This window comes from Canis lupus, chromosome 21, assembly GCF_048164855.1.
Source record: "Canis lupus baileyi chromosome 21, mCanLup2.hap1, whole genome shotgun sequence".
NCBI lineage: Eukaryota > Metazoa > Chordata > Mammalia > Carnivora > Canidae > Canis > Canis lupus.
In genome coordinates, this window is record NC_132858.1 from 17,255,691 (window position 1) to 17,275,461 (window position 19,771).

General features: G+C 37.9%; 2 protein-coding genes across 2 annotated transcripts; both read left to right on the plus strand.

Moving 5' to 3' along the window:
* On the plus strand, positions 1-930 carry LOC140613437 (putative olfactory receptor 5AK3). Its single transcript, XM_072791963.1, has one exon. It carries the CDS (start codon positions 1-3, stop codon positions 928-930), a length of 930 nt encoding a protein of 309 aa, XP_072648064.1.
* Positions 931-8,010: 7,080 nt separating this feature from the next.
* Positions 8,011-8,940, plus strand: LOC140613438 (putative olfactory receptor 5AK3). The gene has a single exon (XM_072791964.1). It carries the CDS (start codon positions 8,011-8,013, stop codon positions 8,938-8,940), a length of 930 nt encoding a protein of 309 aa, XP_072648065.1.
* The last annotated feature ends 10,831 nt before the right edge of the window (positions 8,941-19,771 follow it).

The following is a 19,771-nucleotide window of genomic DNA, read 5'->3' on the forward strand; positions in this document are numbered from 1 at the left end:
ATGGAACAAAACAATGGCACTAAAGTAACTGAATTCATCCTCCTGGGATTTGCTGGTCAACACAAGTCTTGGCATATCCTCTTCATAGCATTTCTAGTGATCTATGTGGCCACCCTAATGGGGAATATTGGGATGATCCTACTCATCAAGATTGATTCTCGCCTTCACACCCCAATGTACTTTTTTCTCCAACACCTGGCATTTGTGGATCTCTGCTACACCTCTGCTATCACTCCCAAGATGCTGCAAAACCTTGTAGAAACAGAACAATCCATCTCATTCATAGGATGTATGGTGCAATTACTAGTCTATGGAGCTTTTGCAACAACCGACTGCTACATCCTGGCTGCAATGGCAGTGGACAGGTATGTGGCCATCTGCAACCCACTCCGCTATCCGACAGTCATGTCCCAGGCAGTCTGCATTCAACTCCTGATTGGCTCATACTTCGTAGGCTTCTTGAATGCCTCTGTAAACACAAGTTTTGCTTTTTCATTGAACTTTTGCAAATCCAATAAAATTAACCACTTTTTCTGTGATGAACCCCCACTCCTTGCCCTCTCGTGCTCCAACATTGACTTCAACATCATGCTACTAACTGTCTTTGTGGGGTTTAACTTGATGTTCACTGTGCTGGTTGTCATCTTTTCCTACATATATATTCTGGCTGCCATCCTGAAGATATCTTCTGCTGCAGGGAGGAAGAAAGCCTTCTCCACATGCGCCTCCCACCTGACAGCCATCACTGTGTTCTATGGGACTCTCTCTTACATGTACCTGCATCATGGGACCAAGGAGTCTCAAGAGCAAGAAAAAATGGCTTCTGTGTTTTATGGCATTATGATCCCCATGTTAAACCCCCTCATCTACAGCCTGAGAAACCAAGATGTGAAGGAAGCCCTAAAAGGGATTCGAAAGAAGGCTTTCTAGTTTGAATTTTGATTTCTAACTCAACACAGTTCAACAAGCAAACCAACAGTTCTCTCTTATTTTTTTAAGATTTTATTTTTATTTGTTCATGAGAGACAGGGAGAGAGAGAAAGAGAGAGAGAGAGAGAAGCAGAGACACGGGCAGAGGGAGAAGCAGGCTCCATGCAGGGAGCCCGACGTGGGACTCGATTCTGAGTCTCCAGGATCAGGCCCTGGGCTGAAGGCAGGCGCTAAACCGCTGAGCCACCCAGACTGCCCCTCTCTTATTTTTCAACAACAAATGTGACAAATGTTTATGAGACACAAAGTTGTTCCATAATTATATCAACAGCAATTGAAATATATTGGGAAAACTTGTCAAATGAACAATAGATAAGCTTCTAATTAACGTGTTTCTTACAGAGAAAGAATCTGAAAAGAATATCTTTGATACTGCTCTTGTATATTTTGAGGAGCCTTCTTTTAAAATACCTAACATTAAAAAGAGAAGAGTCTATTAAGGAGAAATGTAAAATGATACTATAAAAGTATCTCTATCAATGACAGTATAAGGAAATCACCAGGATAAAAATATATTTTTGACTTCTTCTAAAACAGGAAGAGATCGGAAGAACAATAGGACATGAAAGTCCAGGAATAGGCCCAAACCCATAAGATAATTTATTATGTGATGATGGTGATATTGCAGTAATGGGGCATATATGGATTGTGTAATAAATAGTATGGAAATAATGACTAGAGTTTGGTATGGAGTAAAGCTGGAAACTTATCTACACAAAAATAAATTTTAAATGACCCAATGATTTAAATGTAAAAATTAAACTCTAAAACGAACGCTAAATTTTTCAAGCTTTTAGAGTGAGGAAACCCTGTATAAATACAAAACAAAACACACAGTAAATTTGCTGCATAAAAAAAAAAAAATCGGTTTTTTGCCCAGCAAAATATACCACAAAGTAAAATAATTAATATTGAGAAAGAAATGTTTGCAGCTGTTATAAATAAGAGCATTTGACTCAAGAAACCAATTTAAGGGGCACCTGGATGGCTCAGTCAGTTAAGCATCTGACCAGCTTAGATCGTGACCTCTGGGCTCTAGGTCTAGAGCCTCAAGTGGGTGGGTTGCTCACTTAGCAGGGAGGCTGCTTGTCCCTCTCCCTCTGCTCTTCCCCCTCCTCATGCTCTCTCACTCTCTCTCTAAAATAAATAAATAAAATTTTTTAAAAATAGCAATAAAAAGCCAGCAAAATACTTTTTTAAGAGGGCAATATATATGAGCACATCATTCACAAAGAAATAAATACTAATTTTTTGTAGAAATATGGAAAGAATCAACCTGACTCATTGTGGGGAGGGGAAATGACAAACAAAACTAAATTACGCCCTTTTTCGTTTATCATAATGAAATGTTTCGTCATAATAAAAGTTTCTTAACATTGTCTTTGAGAGGATTTGGAGAAGTACTCACTCCAGATTTGCTACAACTTATTTAAATAGAGCTTCCTTCTGGAGGCAGATGAGCAATATCTACCCAAATTAACCACATCATGCTCTTTGACTCAGAGATTCCTCTACTAAATATCTTCTAATCCTAAAGACATATTCAAACTTATCCACACTAATATATATATATATATATATATATATATATATAATCACATTATTTCTATTTGTAAAGATTGGAAACCATATTGTTTACCAGTGGAGGGGATGGGGGACAGTGGAGAGAGTCTGATATACAGATTAAGGAATGCAGCTGCTCAACAAAATATAAAACAATCATTAAAAGGGGTGAAATTTCTCTTTCCATACAGATCACCCAGATATATTAAGTGAAAAGCAAACTGAAAAAAACATGTGCAGAATATGTTGTCATTTCCTGGGGGGCTAGCGGAGAGCATATAAACATTAATGTTTCCCAAATACAATGCAAGGTTCATATCTGGAAAAATAACAAGTTTTTAACAGTGTTGGGTACCCAGGTGGCTCAGTTGGTTAAGCATCTGCCTTTGGCTCAGGTCATAATCTCAGGGTCCTGGGATCAAATCCCACATCAGGCTCCCTGCTCAGCAGAGTCTGCTTCTTCCTTTCTCTCTCCTGCTGCCTTTCCCCCTGATTGTGCTCATGTTCTCTCATGCTCTCTCTCATCCTCTCTCTCTCAAATAAATAAACAAAATCTTTCAAATAGATAAATAAATAAATAAATAAATAAATAATAAAATTTTTTAAAAATAAGATTTTAACAGTGTCAACCTTCCAGGGAGGGAAACTGGAGGCTGAAATGGAGAGACAGAAGGAGTCCTAGGTTTTTACTCTATGCATTTGCTTTCGTACTTGTGAAATTTTTACCACGGGGATGCTTTGTTATACAAACCACCAGATATGGAAGGCAGAGAGGCTAGAGGGATGCAAGGTGGGAATGGAGGAAGGGAGGCAAGAAGGGAAAAAGCAAGGAAAGAAGGAAGACAAGGAGGGAGGATGAGGAGGCAAGGAAGCAGGAAGGGAGAAAGGCAAGGAGGAAACCTCCCCAAAACAAAAACAACAAGTCTCTAATGGTAGTAATACAAAAACAAAGTTGTTCCCTCTGGAAATCCAAATATTTCTTCAGCAGAAAATAACTACTGAACATTGTTTTGTCTTATTTTTTTCCCAATTGCATCTCAGCCCTAAAACTTCAAATTCCCAAAAGAGCCAGTGCGGATCCCTTTTATAGTCCCAGCTATAAAATCCCTGACTGGAAGGAACCACACAGAGGTGGAAATCAGCTTGCACAAGTTTCAGAATACAGAAGAGAATCTGGAGGCAACTCCAGTGTAAGTGAAGCAAAGTAATTCTCAGTTTTCACCATCAGCTGTTTATCAACACAGTCAGTGCATGCAGGAGATGGCCTAGGGAAAGGATCAGAGCCGGAGTTCCCCAGCTTCACCCCAAGACCGGGAGGAATCACTTCATCATTGGTGAGGTCATGAAAATGAAGCAAGGGAACTCAGTTGGGCAGACTGTTGCCTGGGAAAGACATGAATGAACAAATAATTGAATGAATCCATTAATAGATCAATTAATCGATATTGTATGCCTTTAATGTATGCTTTGCATGTTATTATGGCCATTTGATGAGTACCCCATTGGATACCTGACCCTTTGCTGGGATGTTTACATGGATTTGCTCACTTGATCCTCACATAACTGCAAAGCAGACTTTACTTTTTCCTCTTCTTAGTTTTAGCTTTTTATTTTCAAGTCATTAATTTTCACAGAAAGATGATACAAAGAGGTACAAAGATAGTACACAGAGGTCTCATGTATCCGTCACCCATTTTCGAAGGAAAATGGTTGCATCTTATACAATTATACTATGATACCAAGCCAGGATTGTGTGTGATGATACTATGATACTATATCAAACAAGGTGTGAGTGACAATGTGTGTATCCAGCTCTGTGGCATTTTATCCCATGTACAGATTTGTGTAACCATCACCACAGTCAAGATGCAGACCTAGGCTACCACAGACATCCCATTCCATACAAACCTCCCTTGTCTAACCCCTTGTAGCCATGTCCCTCCTCTCCCAACCCCCTGGCAATCACTAGTCTGTTCTCCATCTCTATGTTGTAATTTGGAGATTATTAGGTAAAAGGAATCCTGCACTATGTGACCTCTTGAGTTGGCTCTTTTCACTCACTCTACTGCCATTGCCATCCATTGGAATTGTTGCAAGCATCCATAGTTTGTTCCTCTTTATTGCTAAGTAATATTATTGCTAAATAATCTATTCCACAGTATAGATGTACCATTGTTTCTTTAACCAGTCACCTATTAGAGGATATTTTGGTTGTTTGTAGTTTTTAAGCGATCATCAAAAATTATGTACAGGCTTTTACATGTGTGTAAATTTTTTGCAAACATAATTTCCCAGGAGCATAAGTGCTGGGTGGTATGCCACGTGTGTGTTTAGTTGTTAAGAAACAGCCAAACTATTTTCCAGAGTGACCGTACCATGATACACTCCCCCCAGGCAGTGTGTGAGACATCCAGCTACTCTGCATGCTCCTCAGCATTTGGTATTGTCACTGGTTTTTATTTTAGCCATTCTGATGGAAGTGCAGTGATACCTCATCGTGTTCTTAGTTTGCTTGTACCTAATGCCCAATGATGTAAGATATCTCGTCATATGCTTATTTATCATCTTTGAGATATTGGCCCTCGTTGGTGAATTTTCTGTTCATCTTTTACCCATTTTCTAATTTGATTGTTTTCTTTCATATAGACATTGCTAGTGTATATTCTAGGTATAGAAAGGACTCTATCCCTTTGTCAGATACATTTTATCAGTTTGAGTGAAATGTGGAAACTTTATTTCCCTTTGCATTCCTTTTTTCTCCCCATTTGTAGTATACTTGCCTGAAATATTTCCTCCACACATATTAAGAACCACATTAGACCAGGTCAAACCTTTTGCTTCAACTGTGAAACAGGGGCAGCCTGAGTGGCTCAGCAGTTTAAAGCCTACTTCAGCCCAGGGCATGATCCTGGAAACCTGAGATCAAGCCCCATGTCGGGCTCCCTGCATGGAGCCTGCTTCTCTCTCTGCCTGTGTCTCTGCCTCTCTCTCTCTCTCTCTCTCTTTCTCTCTCATGAATAAATAAATACCTATATGTTTGCTCTTCCCATGCTGTCCTTAAAAGATTCCTTCTTTTAAAATCAACTAAAAGAAAAAAGATAAACAATAAAAAAAATAATAATAAAATCAACTAAAAGAAAGAGTTTGGCAGAGTGCATAGAAAAACATTCTGCAATTATGTGATATGTACAAGAAACTCACTTCAAAGGTAGTGATATTTGTAGGTTAAAGTAAGAAGACAATAAAGATATACCATGCAAACACTAATCGAAAAAATGAGACAGTAGCTATATTAATATCAGAAAGGGTACATTTCACAGAAAATAATAAAAGATTTTATTTTTTTTAATTTTTATTTATTTATGATAGTCACAGAGAGAGAGAGAGAGAGAGAGGCAGAGACACAGGCAGAGGGAGAAGCAGGCTCCATGCACCGGGAGCCCGACGTGGGATTTGATCCCGGGTCTTCAGGATCACGCCCTGGGCCAAAGGCAGGCGCCAAACCGCTGCGCCACCCAGGGATCCCAATAAAAAAAACCTACTAGGCCCAGAGAGGGACACTGCATAAGATAAAAAGATTAGCCTTCCAAGAAGAAATAGTATCTTAAATGCACAGGCACCAAGCAATGATTTGTCAGCATCTATCTACATCATGCCTCACTCAGAGTAGACACACGCTAATTACTTTTAAATGAATAAACCAAAGAAGGCAGGAATGTCTAACTTCTTTTTGATATTTGCTCTGTCTTTTAGTTTTCTTTTTTTTTAAGTTACTTATTTGTTTGTTTGTTTGTTTATTGAGAGTGTATGTGAATAGGGGGAAGGGCAGAGGAAGAAGGAGAGAGAGAGAGAGAGAGAATCCCAAGCAGGCTCCATGAGCAGTGTAAGCCCTGGGGCTCAGTCTCATGACCCTGAGATCATAACCTGAGCCAAAACCAAGAGTTGGACACTTAACTGACTGGTCACCAAGACAACCCTTAGTTTTCTGTTCTTAGAGTTAACCCCTCATGACTCCTTGAATCAGAGAGGCACATCTTTTAAAAAAAAATGAATATACCTTCTTAAGAGAAAACAAAATACTGTGCATTAATTGTGAAAAAATCTATCTGTAACTTTAGTTGTTCTGCTGCATTTCATAAATCTTTTCATTCATTTCCTCTTTCATTAATTAATTTATTTATATATTCAATTAGCCAGTATTTACAGAGGCAGGTACTTGCCCCAGCTGCTGTATTCATGGAACCTACAATTCATGAGAAAAATTGAAATTAAGCAAAGATGTATAAATAATTTTACAAATAATTATCAGTGTTAAACTGATAGAAGATAAAAGGACCAAGCTTATGGATTGACACACCCAGCTCAGTTGAGCAGTAGGAATAATAGCTGAGGAAGGGTTGTTCAAACTGAGGCCAGAATAAAGAGTAAGAGAAATGGAAATGACTATTGGAATGAAAACTGGACCAGATAGTACTTAAGGGAAAGGGAGGAAAATGCTGGAGAGGTCAGAAGTGGAGGAAAGCAAAGAACATGAGAACATGATGGCTGCTGCATTGTGCACATGGAAAGAAGAAACTTAATATGAGGATAGGAAATAAAGTAGGAGCCAGATCATGTGGAATTCTATGGATGAGTCGAAATCTTCAGATAATATAAATTGCATTTAGGTGTATTTTGGTATTTTAATAAAAATATGTGGTGCATAAAAGAAAGCAAAAATTAATAAAAATATTTTGTATGTTCTTTAATTGATAGATTTTTAAAACACCAATCAGTTTGCACCCTGAGAACATATTTTTGGTCCATGGCAATTTCCCCAAACTGTAGATGAAGTTCTCTAAGTTTAGTGACAAGGTTCAGCTACCTCCATATTACTCTTTAAAATCCCAAGTCTGGAGGGTATTATGCTGAGTGAAATAAGTCAATCGGAGAAGGACAAACATTATATGGTCTCATTAATTTGGGGAACATAAAAAATAGTGAAAGGGAATAAAGGGGAAAGGATAAAAATTGAGTGGGAAATATCAGAATGGGAGACAGAACATGAAGGACTCCTAACATTGGGAAACGAACTAGGGGTGGTGGAAGGGGAGGTGGGCGGCGGGTGGGGGTGACTAGGTGATGAGCACTGAGGTGGGCACTTGATGGGATGAGCACTGGGTGTTATTCTATATGTTGGCAAATTGAACAGCAATAAAAAATAAATTTATAAAAAGAAAAAAAAAGAAAATATTACCTAAAATAAATAAATAAATAAATAAATAAATAAATAATAAATAAATAAATAAAATAAAATCCAAGTCTATTTGGTAACAGAAAATATCCTCTAACACCACTGTGAAACCAAATATTATATCAGTATATCATTGCCAATTCCAAAACTAAAGGATCACACATGGCTTTAGCTTTCTCTTCTTTCTTTGCTCCTTTTCAGCTGACGCTTAATCTTTGCTAGCCATGGAACAAAACAATGGCACTAAAGTAACTGAATTCATCCTCCTGGGATTTGCTGGTCAACACAAGTCTTGGCATATCCTCTTCATAGTGTTTCTAGTGATCTATGTGGCCACCCTAATGGGGAATATTGGGATGATCCTACTCATCAAGATTGATTCTCGCCTTCACACCCCAATGTACTTTTTTCTCCAACACCTGGCATTTGTGGATCTCTGCTACACCTCTGCTATCACTCCCAAGATGCTGCAAAACCTTGTAGAAACAGAACAATCCATCTCATTCATAGGATGTATGGTGCAATTACTAGTCTATGGAGCTTTTGCAACAACCGACTGCTACATCCTGGCTGCAATGGCAGTGGACAGGTATGTGGCCATCTGCAACCCACTCCGCTATCCGACAGTCATGTCCCAGGCAGTCTGCATTCAACTCCTGATTGGCTCATACTTCGTAGGCTTCTTGAATGCCTCTGTAAACACAAGTTTTGCTTTTTCATTGAACTTTTGCAAATCCAATAAAATTAACCACTTTTTCTGTGATGAACCCCCACTCCTTGCCCTCTCGTGCTCCAACATTGACTTCAACATCATGCTACTAACTGTCTTTGTGGGGTTTAACTTGATGTTCACTGTGCTGGTTGTCATCTTTTCCTACATATATATTCTGGCTGCCATCCTGAAGATATCTTCTGCTGCAGGGAGGAAGAAAGCCTTCTCCACATGCGCCTCCCACTTGACAGCAGTCATAATTTTCTATGGGACTCTCTCTTACATGTACCTGCATCATGGGACCAAGGAGTCTCAAGAGCAAGAAAAAATGGCTTCTGTGTTTTATGGCATTATGATCCCCATGTTAAACCCCCTCATCTACAGCCTGAGAAACCAAGATGTGAAGGAAGCCCTAAAAGGGATTCAAAAGAAGGCCTTCTAGTTTCATCATTAATTTCTAATTCTTTACACTTGTAAACAACCAGACTCACAGTGCCAATGTTTAAGAAATCAAAACCAAGGAGCCAAACAACATAGGAAAAGTTGCTCAGTTTTTCTAATACTGAGCTGCAAATAAAGTAACAATGAGACAAACAGTTTACATCAGTGTAACTGGCAAAAACCGAAAAAAGAATGATAACACCTATTAATTGCTGTGATATAAGGAATATGATGCTCTCACCCATTGTTAATGGGAAATTGAAATGTTACTTCACTCTAGAAGGAATCTGGCAATATGTTTTTAAAACAAACAAAGAAAAACTCTTCAATTCAGAATTTCAGACTAGCAAATTGATATATGGAAATAAAAGTTCAAGTCTATAAGGCCATTTATTTAAAGATACTTATTGCAGCATTGTTTAGGAAGACAAGATCAAGAAAATGAATATTCCTTAATAGGGAAATAAATGTGTATTGTTGTAATTCCAAAATGTATCTATTGCTGCATAACAAATTTCTATAAATTTAAGGGCTTAAAAACATGATGATTATATTATAGTTTTATGGGTCAAGAATATGGACCCTGCTTAACTGCATCCTCTGAGATGGTACAATCAAGGTGTCAGTCAGAACTGGGAACTCATCTGAAGGCTCAACTGGGGATCCACTTCCAAGCTCCCTCACATTATTGGGACAATTTACCTCTTTGCAGTTGTAACATATTCCTGCCTTCCTGTTGGCCATTAACCAGAGGTTGCTCCCAGCTCTTAGAGTCTATCCACAGTTCTTCTCCATGTGGCCCTCTCCATAATCTTTCTCATATCATGGCAGCTTATTTCTTCAGTGCCAGAAGGCTATATACAGTCAATCAGTATACATACATCATGTGAAACAGCACACCTTTGTATGCTCAAATTGTACTGCTACTTCAAGAGTCAGTCTCTCCCTGAAGTTTTCCCAGCTTAGCACTTGTTCCTGCCAACTCTCTAAGAAGGTAATTCCTTCTTCCACTGAATCTCATAGCACTTTATTTGCAACAATAAACATTATTTATTATTTATCACTTCCTGTCTACATTATTTACTTGCCTAAAGACCCTCAATATCATTTATAAGGTAGTTGAGATACATTGTCTTTGTATAACCTTCTAACATCTGGTATAAAGACTTAGAGACAGTAGATATTCTATAAATATTGAATGAAGGAATGATGATAAAATACAATAATATAAACAGCTTTCTAACTGGAAGTTATGTGAGAATGTCGCCTACACTAGTGGTCTTTAAATATCAGTTGTAGACAGCAGCATTCAAATGATCACAAAAAGTTTTTTTTTAAGATGTTATTTATTTATTCATGAGAGACAGAGACAGAGAGAGAGAGGCAGAGACTCAGGCAGAGGGAGAAGCAGGCTCCATGCAGGGAGGCTGACGTGGGACTCGATCCCAGGTATCCAGGATCACTCCCTGGGCCAAAGACAGGCGCTAAACCACTTAGCCACCCAGGAATCCCCACAAAAAGTTTTTAAAGTGCAAATGATCATATCCTAGCCCCGGAGGTGTTGATTCAGTAACATTAGTCAGAGCCAAATATCTATAATTATCTATACATGCAGAGTGTTTCTTTAGTAGTATGGTCCACAGGAAAGTAGTATATAAGAGCACAGAATTTTGAATAGTTTAGTATGTTGTTGATAATGCCAACCCTGACACTCATCAGCAGTGTCCCTTTACAAGTTAGTTGGTCTTTCAAACCTTATTTCCCATAATAGTACATATCTCATGAGATTTTTTTGTTTGCTTGTTTGTTAGTAATAGATAGGTAAGCTAATGAATAGAAATCATAGTACCTGGCACTAAAAACTCTCAACAATTGTGAATAGTAATCAAGTACTAACAAGGATTATTTCAACGTGGGAATGGCAGACATTATAAAAATGCCTTCATTACACACAAACACACAGAGAGTCAATAAAAAGTCTCCCAAGGTTTGCAACATGAACACTTTCCCCTTTGGGAAACTCCTCTCTCCTTCAGCAGAAAGCTAACTAATGAGGTTGGGTTTGGGGGGCAGGGGTTGTTTATTTGGTTTTTTTTAATCCTATTTCAGCATCGAGAGTCACAGATGCTCCAGGGAAAAGGTACTACTCCCATAGACATCAAATATAAACTCTTTCTGTGAAGAAATCACTTGGCAAAAAAATCAGCCTGCACTAGCCTGCAGGGAAAAAAAATCTAATGACAAATCCCCTGTAAATAAATCAAATTGCATTTTTCCTACTCTGCTGGGCATTATTTCAATAGATGGGAACCACAGTAAAATCTATAGGACTAGAGCCAATATGGCAGCATAATCAACTCCAAGGTTGAGTAGAGTCATCTTATCTTCAGCAAGGTAAAAAGTATAAATGGAGAGGGGAAATTATCAATTGTTTTGAGAAGTTATAAAATAGCAGGGAGGGACACCTGGGTGCCTCAGTGATTGAGCGTCTGCCTTTGGCTCAGGTCATGATCCCAGGGTCCTGGGTTTGAGTCCCAGATCAGGCTCCCCACAAGGAGCCTGCTTCTCCCCCTGCCTATATCTCTGCCTATCTCTCATGAATGAATAAATAAAATCTTTTAAAAATAATTTTAAAAATTACTTCACATCCCACACATTTTTCTGCAAAATGCCTTACTCACCAACAATATGTTATTAACATTTTTCCTAAGAATACATATAGATCTATCTCATTATTTTTAGGTATTTCATGAAATACAAACTATAGATTAAGTCTCATTTGTTTTAGCATCACCCTATCTACCGTTTATATTTTGATATAAAAAGCAGTACTGTGTAGGGGATCCCTGGGTGGCTCAGCGGTTTGGTGCCTGCCTTTGTCCCAGGGCGCGATCCTGGAGTCCCGGGATCAAGTTCCACTTTGGGCTCCGGGTATGGAGCCTGCTTCTCCCTCCTCCTGTGTCTCTGCCTCTCTCTCTCACTCTGTGTCTATCATGAATAAATAAATAAATATTTAAACAAAAAAAAAGCAGTACTGCGTAGAATCCTCTGGGCTTAAATTTTTCCCATCTCATTTCATCAAAGATTAAACTGAGGTTGAGGGAAGTTTACAAGCTGTTGCCCAAAATCACATACCTTTTGAATGAGAGTTTCAAGATTCAAATCTAGATCTTTCCAACTGCTAATTCCAACTTTTCATGGCAGGTAGTATAAAATAAAAATTCAAGTTGGCTTAGACATAATATAATTTTGGCAACTTCAAAATACTTACATTATTCATCCAGTTAATAGTCCCTTCCAGAACTTCCACTTCTGGCCAAGATGGCCAGAGTAATAGGGATTGGATTTATCCTTCTTGAAACATGAAAAGGTGGACAAAATTATAAAATAATAGCTTGAAAGGTATATCAGGCAATAAAGAACAATGATTCTTAGAGGCAAGTAACAAATGAGCTCTAAAATTTCCCCAGGTTTATGCCTTAAGAAAGTTTTGAGACCCAATGCAGTGAGGTTCGGGGACTTCCTAAAGGAAATGGATCTGAAAATCTGGAGAGACCAAGGCAACTAGAACTTGCAGGACAGGATATTGAAGAAAAGGAGTTGCACAGAGAAAAAAAAGACCTAGATGTGCAGAGGGTCCCCGTCGATTATTTAGCTGAGTACTAGTCAGTACACACACATGAGGAAACAATTTGAGGTTAGAGAAGGAAATACTGAAAAGATTATAGATAACAGCACTTGATGCTCCCACAAGGCTGGGAATAGTGCCATTCTCACCAGCCAAACTGGAGAACTTTCAGGAGTCATGATGCATTGGGTAGACCACATGGAAAGAACTTGCTTCAGTAGTGGAAATAATTAGCCCTAAACTGAACAGTGTTCCTGTTCCAACTAAAAAATCTACAAAGAACGTCTCAAAAGTATTGTACTGTTGTGTGGAGGGGTAGGGCTAAATGGGTGATGGATGTTAAGGAGGGTACTTGCTATAATGAGCACTGACTGTTATATGTAAGTGATGAATCACTAAACTCTACTCCTGAAACTAATACTACACTATATGTTAACTAACTTAAATTTATTTATTTATTGGGGGAAAAAAGTATCATATTCTTTCCAAGTCATTTAACTGTGTTCCAGACAAAGCTCAAGAATATTTATGAGGGACACCTGGGTGGCTCAGCGGTTGAGCCTTCAGCTCAGGGCATGATCCTGGGATCCAGGATCGAGTCCTGCATCTGGCTCCCTGCAAGGACCCCGCTTCTCCCTCTGCGTAGATCTCTGTGTGTGTCTCTCATGAATATATAAATAAATATTTTTTAAATAATATTTATAAGAATACAAAAACATCTATCACTAAACATGGTAAAATTCACAATGCCTAACATCCAATCAAAAATTACCATTCATGCAAAAAAGCAGGAAAATACAACCAAACCATAATGAGAGAAAAATCAATGGTCAAAACTGAACACTGCCAAAGATGTCAGAATTAGCCATTGAGAACATTAAAACAATTATTGTAACTGTACTCCATATGTTCAAAAAAGATAAGTAGGGGTTTGAAAGATCAGATAAAGACTACAGTGTCTGATTATAATATATATATATTTCATTATGTATTATGTATAATTAATTATACATTAATTAACTATAGATTAGACATTCCAAAACATGTGCTTAGTGATCCTAAAGACACAGCAATAGAAAGCATCCAAATTGAGAGAAAAGTGAATCAAAAGAAAAATGCAGAGCATATCAGTGAGCTGTGAAACAACCTCAAGAAAGTTCACATCTGTGTAATTGGAGTCCCTGAAGAACAGAAAAAAACAGGGTTGATATAAATTTTTTTAAAAGACAATGCTAAAGGACGCTTGGGTGGCTCAAAAGTTGAGCGTCTGCCTTCAGCCCAGAACGTGATCCTGGAGTCCTGGGATCAAGTCCCTCATCGGGCTTCCTGCATGGAGCTTGCTTCTCTCTGCCTTTTAAAAAAAAGAAAAGAAAAGAAAGACAATGCCGAGAATTTTGTAAATTTGATGAAAACTTGAAAACCTGAAACCCACAAATTCAAGATCCACAAAAAACTCCATTCAAAAACGATACCAAGGCATATCAAAATCAAATGGTTCAACACCAGAAATAAAAGGAAAATCTTAAATACATTCAAAGAAAAAAAACACATTATGAATAGCAGAACATAAGTAAGCATAAAACACATTTCTCAGAAACAATGCAAACAGACAGTGGAGCAATGTCTTAAAGATCTTAAAGGAAAAGAAAATACTTTTAGAATAGACCAACTAATTGCATATCCACCCTTTCCTGAACACACCCACCCAGTGAATCCTTCTGACTTTGCAATACACTCAAAACTTATTTATAATGTTAAACCATTTTTCACCTTTTATTTAAGTTATTGTCCAGGTGTCTTAATTTCAAAATTATTATGGATAAATTAAGATGATTTCCGTTATCGTTCCACCATACCTAAAGCAAGTCAGGTTGTCCCTGTATATTACCTTACTCTCTCCCCACTAGATTCAGAACTGCTCATAGGAAGAAACCAAATTTTATTCACTTATATAACAAACTCTTCGCAAAGAAGCATCTTACATTAAGTATGACCTGAAGTGAAGTGTCATTTATTTTCTTGCTAAAAGGTCACTTAGCTGTGAGCACTTATACATCAAGGAATTTGAAGGAACCCGAGGTGTCAATAATAACAGATATCTTCATATGCATTATAATCATATACCAGGGATCCCTGGGTGGTGCAGCGGTTTGGCGCCTGCCTTTGGCGCAGGGCGCGATCCTGGAGACCCGGAATCGAGTCCCAAGTCGGGCTCCCGGTGCATGGAGCCTGCTTCTCCCTCTGCCTATGTCTCTGCCTCTCTCTCTCTCTGTGACTATCATAAATAAATAAAAATTTTTAAATTTTTTTTAAAAAAATCATATACCAAAGCCATATTTTGACTTTATCTTAATGATAAAGAATCAATTCTAAGGTTACTTATGTTAACAAAGATAAGACCTGTAATGATTAACCAAATGAACATCTTTTCTTATCTCATGGCAACTTCTGAAGCTGCCACCCTAAATCTGTTGGTCAGAGCCAGACAGGTAAGAGTTTCTTAGTGTGGTCATATTCAGAAGCTTAGCAATTCCTAAAACAGCAGGCGAGGATTTAAATCACCATAAAAATAATAAAGATTTCCAAATAGTCCCAGCTTTGGACTTCACCAGCTCCTAGAACTATAAAAAATGCTACTGATGTGATTTCAACTACTTTCCTTTAGAATTTTCTCATTATTCCTTTTCACCTGTCACAAAGTTCTTCCTCTATGTAGACTCTTTTTTTTCTTCAGTAAAAATATGTAATATCTGTGCCTAAAGCTGTAGAAACATACAATGACCTTTTTTTCAATTTCTCTCTTTTTTAGTAGGTGACACAGGGATCAAAATACTTTAAAAGCATATTGCAGACTTCATTCCTTCATTTCATCTATTCCCTGCCTTGTTCCCAGGAAAAGTTTAAAGCATATTATGGACTGTCTAAACACAATTTTAGAATTTTTATTCAAGAAATTTTAAGCCACTATAAAATTTTAATCCACAAAGCCATTTTTTCAAATTTCAATCTGTAAAGGTGATTTTAATGTTGAAATACCCATTTAATAAGTGAACATAAACTTTCTATTTGAGACAAATTATTCTGCAAAACTTCATCATAGATGATTAGAGATTGAGGTAGCCTCAGTCTACACTAGCATCAAAATCCAATGACTTATAAAAGGGTAAAAGGGGGCAACCCTGGCGGCGCAGCAGTTTAGCGCCGCCTGCAGCCCAGGGTGTGATCCTGGAGACCTGGAATCGAGTCCCACATCGGGCTCTCTGCATGGAGCCTGCTTCTCCCTCTGCCTGTGTCTCTGCCTCTCATTCTCTCTCTGTGTCTCTATGAATAAATAAATAAAATTAAAAAAATAATAATAATAAAAAATAAAAGGGTAAAAGGTAAGGAATGTGCTTCCTTGATCCTTGTGAGTTTTCACATTTTCTGGCAGATGTGAGTATAAAGGGAAGTAGAGAAATCAGTAGATAAAATGAGACCTTTGCTCTAAGAATTGTAAAGGGGAAGCTGGAGAAAATCAAACACTGGGAGCAAGTCCCCTGCAAAATCATTTCATGGAAGAATTGAATTTTACAATAGCGTCATTCCATGGATGAATGCCATGAATGTTCTTTTATGTAAGAAAGTTTATTATAATCTTGGAGAGGGAATTACACTTATTATTAACTAACATTATTATAGGCTTTCTACATGTCCACATATAGAAAATACATTATCACATTGACCTTTAACAAAAAAATGCCCATTTTCAGATTATGAAAACTTGATAATCCTTATTTTCACATTATGCAACTCAGAACAGTTGAACAACTTGTTCAAGCCACATAACTCAATGGTGCAACTAGGTTTTTAATTTAATACCAGAGACTGCACTCTTGAATATATATATATATATATATATATATATATATATATATATGATTCATATATGTGAGATTCATATATGTGAGATTCATATATGTGAGATTCATAGTTTCATAGTCATGGGATTCTTAACATGTACATATGTTATGTACATATATGTCCTACCTCTTCATTATCCATCTGCAGCTCCAATGCCATCAATCACTTCATCTGTGCTGAACCCCCAGTGACTCTTTATGCTCCCATATACATATCATCATGGCAATCACTGCCTTTTTGGAGTTTAATCTGAGTATTGCATTGACTGTCATGTTTGGTCACCATATTGTCCCACATGTGTATCCTGGCTGCTGTCCTGAGGATGTCCTCAGGAAGGAGAAGACTTCCCTGCTCTGACTCTGACCTAACAGATGTTTCACCGTGTCCATAAGACTCTTGTGGATATTTACAGCATGATTCTAACAAACCCCAGGAGAATATGAAAGTGACCACCATGTCTTGCAGCACTGTGATTCCCATGTTGAACCCTTGATCTACAGGCTAAGAAACAAGGAAGTGATAGAAGCACAGATATGATAGCAAAGAACTATTTATGAACTGGACCTCATTTCTTAATATTAAGCACAAGGAAATATTCAAGCAAATTTTTTTCCAAGAAGCTATTTGCTCAAAGCAATTTCTCCAATAGCCTCAAAAACACATTGAGATTTCTAAACCCCTAAATTACATGAAAGGTTACCAAATTCTCACAGAGATAGATTTATCTGGAGAGGCAATATAGCCCTTCTGCCTGATGAGCAAGCTTCTCTTGCTAATGACTGATCTTTATAGAAAGTAGGAAAATCAGCAATCAATATGCTACAGCAATATCACCCAAAGGGTATTTGAAAACCAGTCAATGCAATATTAATCTGAGAAAAGCAACATCAACTTCCAAGAAAAGTTAAGGGTAGAAATGGGAACTTTCTGGGCACTGGGAAAGCAGGCAAGAGTCCATAAAGACATTTGAGGTAGACTGGAGTGCAAAAGAAAATATTAAACAAATACCCATGAAGGTCCATCACAGAGCAGAACCTCCAGGGGTAGTCAAAATAGAAAACTTTCCTCAGATCCTGGAGGAATACAGCTCTCATATTATCTCATCACCTGACTGCCCAGATGCCCTCTGCCAAAATCTGAAACCATTAGTGACCCCAGAGACATAGGACATCTTCAACTGGCCAAGGTGCTAACAGTCATGGCCAGCAGCAAGCTGCCATACCAAAAGGCTTCTAACATTAGGCCTAGCAGTATCCTGCCCAGTCAGTAGCATCGGCTGGCAAAACAATGGAAAGCTTCTCTCATTCCAGCATCACACATTCTGTTAGCTGCGTCAATGCAGACAACATCTGCCCTAACCCAGCATTTCCCAAAATGGAGTCCAGAGAATTTATTCTTACAACAAGCTCAACAGGAAAAGGATTCCAAGGCCAAGAAGTAAAAAAATTCTAAGCTAATCAATATCATATTTGTTTACCACTAGAGTTTCCAGAAGTATAGTACACAGAAATGTGCATTTTGAATCTTTCTGAAGACAGAAAGAGTATGGAGTATTTTCCAGATTTGTTGGGACACAGGACCCTTTTTAATCTAGGGGCCATTTGCTATATTGTCTCAATTCTAAAATGTATATTTCTTTCATATTTTAATGTTTCCGATGTTAGGGCTAGCTTAAAATCCAATGTACATTTAACAGAGCAATAAAATTATTCTAAAATTGAAGGTGACTGTCAATCTATCTATCTACTATAATATAATAAAGGAAATACACTTTAACAGCTTGGAACTCATGTTTCCTCTAGAACAGTTTGAAAAATACCTCTTTTAAAAAGAGCTGGCTAAATGCATTTATAAAAGTAACTAAAGTGGGTAGACTATTGAAGTAGTTCCCAGAAAACATCAGTTTAACAATATCTTCAGCTCTAAACAGAATGCCACATTTTGTATATAAATAATCAATATTTTATCCAGTCATTAACACAAGTGTCTTAAAGATTTCCAATAGAAAGCATGCTGTTTATTCTGTTCTAGTTATTGTGGATGTTAAACGTTTTTATTTCTTTAAAAAGTGTCTGGGGGCACCTGGGTGGCTCAGTGATGAGCATCTGCCTCTGGCTCAGGTCATGATCCCAGGGTCCAGGAATTGAGTCCCGCATCAGGCTCCTTGCAGGAAGCCTGCTTCTCCTTCTGCCTATGTCTCTGCTTCACTCTCTCAATCTCTCATGAATAAACAAAACAAAATCTTTTAAAAATAAAAATAAAAAAATAGAAAGTATCTGATGATTCAGGCTGGCCATTTCATACAGCCTACCTATTTTGGTGAATTCCTAGTTCTTGAACACACATACTATGGTCATTATTTACTAACTTTAATAATTTACTATGAGTCAGCTTTCTTCCTCACCTAAAGGGAAGTAAACTTTGTAAACACTTTCTATAATCCCAGCCTAGGCTGATCCAAAGAGTAGAAGTTAATTCCAGATGGGGTCTACTTCAGCTCCAAGAATGGTTAGTCATTCCCACGCATCAGCTCTCTCTGACCATACCTCATCTAATAGGATGCCACCCCACCTATGGACTTAGAATAGCCAAATGTCACTATCTGTACTCCTTGGTAGGGCTCTTGTAACAGAAACCACCAAACTGGAATTTATTGTCTCACATTTCTGGAGGCTAGAAGTCTGAAATCAAGGTGTTGACCAGATTGGTTCCTTCTGAGCACTTTAAGATAAAGGAGCTGTTCCAGGCCTCTCTCTTTGCCTTATGGATGGATGTCTTAACATATATTCACGTGGTGTTCTCTGTATCTATATGTCTGTCTCCAAATTTCCCCTATACGTAAGGACACCAATTATGTGACATCATTTTAATTTAATTTAATGTTTTAAAATATTTCTGTAAAGACTTTCTCTCCAAATAAGGCCCCATTCTGAGGTAGTGAGGTTTAGGACTTCAACACATGAATTTTGAACAGGTACAATTCAACCCATAGCACCATTTATAATAAAGGCCACTCAACTGTTTAGGACACTAAGAATATAGACCTAAACATCTAGGCCCAAAACAAAACCAGATCAATCCTTTATTCCCTCTTCCTTTCTTGATAGATGAGTTCTCTGGGTGGCAATTTAGACCGTCATGGCATTCCAGAGTTACCGGAATTCCATTCCATTATCTCTGGCCAGGATGCCTCTTACACTCTTTAAAAGAAGTGTGCTCTAGTTCACAAATCAGAACCAGACAGCCATAGAGAACAACTGAGCACCAATAAATTCTCAGGGGTATGACTTAAGCATAAGGAAGA